The sequence below is a fragment of the Dromiciops gliroides genome, chromosome 2, assembly GCF_019393635.1.
Source record: "Dromiciops gliroides isolate mDroGli1 chromosome 2, mDroGli1.pri, whole genome shotgun sequence".
NCBI classification, from domain to species: Eukaryota; Metazoa; Chordata; class Mammalia; order Microbiotheria; family Microbiotheriidae; genus Dromiciops; species Dromiciops gliroides.
The window spans coordinates 264,406,948-264,414,131 of NC_057862.1; the positions used below are offsets into that span (position 1 = coordinate 264,406,948).

Consider the following 7,184-nt stretch of genomic DNA (forward strand, 5'->3'; position numbering starts at 1 on the left):
TTAACATTTATCAACTTCATTAATGTTTTCTTAATACATTTGTTAAGTCTAAACAATTAAAAAAAACACCTCTAAAATTCAAGCCCTGATTTTCAGTTTCTGCTGATTTCTGAAGTATAAGTACTCATACTGAAAACTTAACAATCACCTCTGTCATGCCAAAAGAGCATATCCTGGATATAAGGGACCCTGAGCAGAATTGGGCTAAATAATGAAGTCTTGTTCCAAAGAGAAGTAACAAAAAATAGCTCTATAAGCAAGTAGAGGTCCCTAGGAGTAGGCTCAGAAATTCCTTCTCCCCTACACTGCCCCACTCCCCCAAAGAGTCCTAAGGCAGAGTCAATCTCTGCTGATCAAAAATGACAAAGACTTAGGGTGTCTTCTTAATTATAAATGTCACTGGGATAAGCTGGGGAAATATCAGGAACAGAAAACAGCCTAATGAGCATTCTTGAGGCATTGAGAGTAAATTAGAGTGGAGAAGGATAGACAATGAGTCTTTGTCAATGGTATTTGGATTCTGTGTCACTAACCTTGCCCAGGATTTTAGAATAAATTCTAGGGGAAACTTCTCTCTGTAGCTCAGGGAGGGGACTCATCACAGAGAGAGACAGTTGCTCTTCTTCACACTAAACAGAGAGACACATGCAAATTGGGCTCCTCCCTCTAGGGATAAAAACCATCACAAAACCTGTGTCTGCAGCTCTGGGAGAGGAGCTTTTCCTTTGTGTGGCCTTTCTCCCCCAAGGACTGATACTGTAGAGCTTGAACAATGGGTTTTGGACTGAATGGAATTTTCATTCTGACTCTTTTACAAGGTAGTTTTGTCTTTTGTTTGCTTTTTTGACTAAGGAAACACTCTTTGAAGTTCTGTATTTGTGATTACATGATGCTTTGTTTGCAGGTGTCCATTGTGAAGTTCAACTGGTAGAGTCTGGGGGTGATGTGAAACAGCCTGGAGGATCTCTTAGACTTTCCTGCAAAGCTTCTGGATTCACTTTCAGCAGCTATGACATGAGCTGGATCCGCCAGGCTCCAGGGAAGGGGCTGGAGTGGGTCTCACTTATTAGTACTGGAGGAAGCACACACTATGCAGACTCTGTGAAAGGCCGATTCACCATCTCCAGGGACAACAGCAACAGCATGCTGCACCTGCAAATGAATTCCCTTAAAGCTGAGGACACAGCCATGTATTACTGTGCAGGAGACACAGTGAGAGAAAGGAGCATGGAACCAGACATAAATCTCCTCATTCAGAGGGGCCGTGTGGAAAATGACTAAGAGAGGGAACTCAAGAACACTGAGCACAAGGAGACCCCTTATAATAACAGGTCCTTCAAGGTCTGTTGTTTTTTTCCCAATTCTCAGATCCCATCCATCTGTTATGGGCCCATAGCACCCCAGAGGTTCTCTGGGGTACATCAAGGAACCTTCTTGAGAAGCTAAACCAAAGGACAGACACACCTAAAGAGATAAGCGGAACCAGATGGGACTGAGCTACCTTGGGGACCTCCAGCCTTCATTCTAGTCTCCCTCAACCCTGGGGAGATAAGTTTGGGTGTGGCTGCTGCCTTTGTGTCCTGAGGAGAGGGATGGCTTGAGAGATCCACAGTCACCCCTTACCCAATTCCCCCAGCCACCACCAGTGGGGGATGGTCCTCCTTCACTAAGGGAACTTCCCACAGTCAGACCCCCATGAGTCCTCTATAAAAGTACCTGCCTGTCTCCTGCTCAAGGAGATTGGTATCTCAGAGCCATGCTCTCTGCCATGCCTTTCTCCCTATGAGAAGAAGTCCAATGATTTCTCTCCTGGTTTCCCTTCCCTTCCTCTTCCTCTAAATATACTATCTTATTCTAATTGCTTTTGTGTGCAAGAGGGTGTAATTCTTTAAAGAGGAATTCCTAAAGACTCCAAACCCTTACCCCTACCCAAACCTTTAACCCCTTTCCCAAACCCCTACCCAAACCCCCAGTCCACTTGCCCCATGACACATCCATCTATCCCTCTTTCTCTCATGTATGTATGCATGTATGTGTGCATGTATGCATGTGCCTGTCTAATCTCCTTTGTGTACCTGAGAAACTTTCCTGTTTCTAATGTCCATAGGCACAGAGAGATGTGTTCTTTTAATGGTTTACATGTTTTGTACATGGTCACTAATTTTTCTGAAGTTGCCAAACATGAGGCAAATCAGGAATTAGCATTTTCACTGTGCATGTGGAGAACATATCTGCTGGTAGGTACCTCCTCTCTGTCTCTGTCTCTCTGTCTCTCTATCTCTATATCTCATACACATACATGCACACACATATGTAAAGGGATTTATATTCCTATTTTATGGCCCTGGGGTACCTCAGAAGTTTTCTGGGTGAAATCAAGCAACCTTCTCCTTGAGATGTTAAACCAAGGACAGAAACACCTGAAGAGATAAGGGGAATCCTTAAAGGACTGAGTTAACTACAGGACCACCACCCTTTATTCCAGTTTCCCCCACCCCTCAGGAAAATAAGACTAGGTATGGCTGCTGTTTGAGTGGTGCCAGGGGGACAGAGATAGCTCGAGAGATCAGAGCTTCCTCTCGCCCAACTTCCTCCAGCCACCACCAGTGGGGGACAGCCCTCGCTCAGGTGATAACTCCCAATAAGGGAACTTTCCACAGTCACATGATCACTCCATTGGTCCCTCCACCACTGGTCCTCTATAAAAGTATTTGCCTTTATCCTACTAGAAGAGATAGGTATCTCAGAGAAGCACATCTCTCTGCCATGCTATCTCTCTGAGAAAAGATTTTTCTCTTGGTTTCCTTTCTCTAGTGCCTAAATAAAATATTATTTTATTTTGATTGGATTTGTGTGCAAGACTGTTTAATTCTTTTTTTAATCATAAAAATATTTTATTGTTTTCCTGTTACATGTAAAGAGAGTTTCCAACATTTGTTTTCATAAGATTTTTAGTCCCAAATTTTTCTCCCTCCCTCCCTCCTCCCCAACTTTTCTCCCCCTCCCCAAAGTGTAATTCTTTAAAGAGGGATACCTAAGGATCCCTACCATGCCAAGACTCCTACCCTGCACCATTTCCCCCATAACATTATATATATTAGGAAATATATATATGTAAAACACCACAATTTACTGAGAACTGACTGATCCTCACCTATTCCCCATTCCCAGGCCAATGAATCACCTGGGGATCACCAATGTTTGTCAATTTCAGACTCTTGATTTGTTTTATGGATCTCCCCCAAACAAACTTTCCCCTTCCAAAGATTCCCAAGCTTACTTCCTGGACTTTACAGTTACATTACGTAGTTTCTATCTGTGAGAAACTTACTTTTCCCAAGGGCAGTTGCCTAGCTTCCTCTGTCCTGTTACCCCATATTAACCCTTTCCTCAGTCCCCATCTTTGGATATTCCTAGCAATCTCGCTTTGCAATACTCTGAGATTTAGCAACTCTGCCATAATTAAAGGTTCTTATTTCTTGATTGTTTCATTAATTGTCAGGTGGACATACAGGGCTTCTCCCAGGATTTGAAGGCTCCGCATCTAGCCAGCCACAATTTTTGACCTCCTGATGTTTGGTGCTAGCAGGAATCTTTTGTGTTCCAGTCTGGACTCAAGATTTGGAAGCTTGGCCTGGGTAAGGGTCTCTGAAATTCAGAACTCACATCCTTTTTGCTTGAGTTCCTAAAGCTCTTTGACTGGGGGTCTGGTTATATCCATGGATGACTTGGTAATTTAGACCCAAGTATCCCGAGTATCAGCAGGCTCACGGCTGTTCGTCATGATCTCCTCCCTGAAAGGGTGGTCCTTCAAAAACTGGCGGCCTTCAGTTATTGTTAACCAACTCTTAAATCTTAGTTAAAAGCTTTCATTTTTTACCACACTAATATAAAGAGAATATAAACCAGAAAACCTTTCTCCTGACCTCACAGTGTACAGTAGGTGGCAGCAGACATGGTTGCTCTCGGAAGAGTTCTATAGCCTGAGACTCAGCCTATATACTCCAGAAGAAATACACATTCCTGAGAAGATATTGTGTCATTGTCTTATTAGGGCTTTATTGTGTTTTGTACATTTTGTGACTCAATTCCTCCACTTCAAAGAAGGAAATGGTATGCTTATAGTATGGGTATGCTGGTACGTTTTTAACAACTAGCTATCTAGGAGGAAAAATGTATGCATGATACACTTTTAACTTTTATCAACCTCATTAATGCTTTCTTAAAACCTTTGTTAAGTCTAACCAATTAAAAAAAAAAGCCTTATAATTCAAGCCCTGATTTTCAGTTTCTGCTGATTTTTGAAGTCTAAGTACTCACACTGAAAACTTAACAGTCACCTTTCTCATGCCAACACAGCATATCCTGGATATAAGGGACCATAAATAGGATTTGTAGTAAACATCCACATGAAGTCTTGTTCCAAAGAGAAGAAGCAAAAAATAGCCCTTTAAGCAAGAAGAGGTGCCTAGGAGTAGGCTCAGAAATTCCCTCTCCCCTATACCCCCTCAAAGATTCCTGAGGTAGATTCAATCTCTGCTGATCAAAAATGACAAATTCTTCGGGTGTCTTCTTAATTAGAAATGTCACTGGGATAAGCTGGGAAATTATCAGGAATAGAAAAAAGCCTAATGAGCATTTTTGTGGTATTGAGAGTAAATTGGAGTGAAGAAGGATAGACAATGAATCTTTGTCAATGGTATTTGGATTCTGTGTCACTAACCTTGTCCAGGGTTTTAGAATAAATTCTAGGGGAAACTTCTCTCTGTAGCTCAGGGAGGGGACTCATCACAGAGGGAGACAGTTGCTCTTCTTCATACTAAACAGAGAGACACATGCAAATTGGGCTCCTCCCTCTAGGGATAAAAACCATCACAAAACCTGTGTCTGCAGCTCTGGGAGAGGAGCTTTTCCTTTGTGTGGCCTTTCTCCCCCAAGGACTGATACTGTAGAGCTTGAACAATGGGTTTTGGACTGAATGGAATTTTCATTCTGACTCTTTTACAAGGTAGTTTTGTCTTTTGTTTGCTTTTTTGACTAAGGAAACACTCTTTGAAGTGATATATTTATGATTTAATGATTCTTTGTTTGCAGGTGTCCATTGTGAAGTTCAACTGGTAGAGTCTGGGGGTGATGTGAAACAGCCTGGAGGATCTCTTAGACTTTCCTGCAAAGCTTCTGGATTCACTTTCAGCAGCAATAGCATGCACTGGGTCCGCCAGGCTCCAGGGAAGGGGCTGGAGTGGATCTCATACATTAGTGATAATGGAAGAAGTACATACTATGCAGACTCTGTGAAAGGTCGATTCACCATCTCCAGGGACAACAGCAACAGCATGCTGCACCTGGAAATGAATTCCCTTAAAGCTGAGGACACAGCCATGTATTACTGTGCAAGACACACAGTGAGAGAAAGGAGCATGGAACCAGACATAAATCTCCTCTTTCAGAGAGGCCATGTGGATAATGACTGAGAGGGAACTCAAGAACACTGAGAAACCACTAATAACAGGTGAAGAGTGAGGATGAAAAAAATGTCAACATACGTGGTTTCTTCTGAATTCTCAGTAAATATCTGTTCCATCCATCCATTAACGCACCTGGCCATCTCTCTCTCTCTCTCTCATCTCTCTGTCTTTGTCTCTTTGTCTCTCTCTGTATGATCTACTTTGTGTCCCTAAGAATCTTTCCTGTTTCTAACACCCACAGGCACAAAGAGAAGATGTATTATTTTAATGGTTTACATGTTTTGTACATGGTGACTGATTTCTCTGAATTTGTTAAACATGAGGCAAATCAAGAATTACTATGTGCATTCTATAACATTTCCATGTACACTGTGCTCATGAAAAACACACCTACCAACAAGTATATTCAATATGTAATATATGTCTATATTATGTATATGATGCTCTGATGTGTGTATATATATGTATATATGTGTATTATACACATATTCATATCCTGTATATATATGTATATTCATACACACATCAGAGAATCATGATACTGTAACTGAAGGGAACCTGAATTTTCTTTTCAACCACATGTCTCATATTTTCAAAATTATATTCCTCTCACTTGATAAATGATCCTCTTGATTTGACTGGTATATGTCTCAGATCCCGATTTGTGTAGTCAGAAAAACCTTGACCTCTCCAAAGCACTAGTTTGAGGAAACATAAAGGATAAAGCCCTTTAGAAACATCCTCAGAAACCTCTGAAAGTAAGCATTTCCCTTTAAGTATATTGTCTTCAGATACTTCCTAGTAAATTTCTGAGCCCTTGATGATGTCCAAGGTGTCTTTGTCTCTCAACCTCCCTGGACTTTGGGATTGAGACCCTTGAGTTGGATGTAATACTGAAAGATTATATTTCTTTATGATGATGTCATGGGGTGCAGAGCACCTCTGGGGCACACCGAGGAATCTTGTCCTTGAGAGGCTAAACCAGAGAACAGATTGGCCTAGAGAGATAGGCAGAACCAAATCGGACTGAGCTAGCTTCGGATTCCCATCCTTCATTCTGGTCTCCCTTACCCCTGGGGAGATAAATTTGGGTGTGGCTGCAGCCTTTGTGTCCTGAAGAGACATCCATAGCCACCCCTCACCCAATTCCTCCAGTCACTGCCAGTTGGGGGATGGTCCTCCCTCACTAAAGGAACTTTCCACAGGCAGATGGTCCACCCCTATCAGTCCTCTATAAAAGTACCTGCCAGTCTCCTGTTCGAGGAGATTGATACCTCTGAGCCACATGCTTTGTGCCTATCTCCCATGAGAAATCCAAGGATTTCTTTTATGGTTTCCCTCCCCCTTCCCTTCCTTTCCCTTGCTCCTAAATAAACTACCACATTATTCTAACTGCTTTTATGTGCAAGAGGGTGTAATTCTTTAAAGAGGAATTCCTAATAACCCCAACCCCTAACCCAACCTGTACCCCATTCCCCCCATTACAATGAGACAGGTTAATAAAGGGGAAGTCAAGGGGAGGCAGCATGCTTATTACAAAGCCTAGCATATGGTCAGTGATTGTCAGATGCTTTTTCAAAAAAAACAATAAACATTTTTATTTAAAGTTTTGACTTTCAAATTTTATGCCTCCTTCCCTCCCTCCTCAAAGACAAGAAATAAAGGAAGGAAGAAAGAAAAAAGAGGAAGGAAGGAAGGAAGGAAGTGAAAAATAGT

General features: G+C 41.9%; 2 gene segments (V, D, J or C); both read left to right on the top strand.

The window, feature by feature from the left end:
- The first annotated feature begins 685 nt into the window (after positions 1 to 685).
- On the top strand, positions 686 to 1,281 carry LOC122738687. The segment is given in 2 exon segments: positions 686 to 818; positions 905 to 1,281. Coding segments are annotated over 2 exon segments (423 nt in total).
- A 3,594-nt stretch (positions 1,282 to 4,875) lies between these two features.
- LOC122741500 lies at positions 4,876 to 5,488 on the top strand. The segment is given in 2 exon segments: positions 4,876 to 5,008; positions 5,095 to 5,488. Coding segments are annotated over 2 exon segments (426 nt in total).
- The last annotated feature ends 1,696 nt before the right edge of the window (positions 5,489 to 7,184 follow it).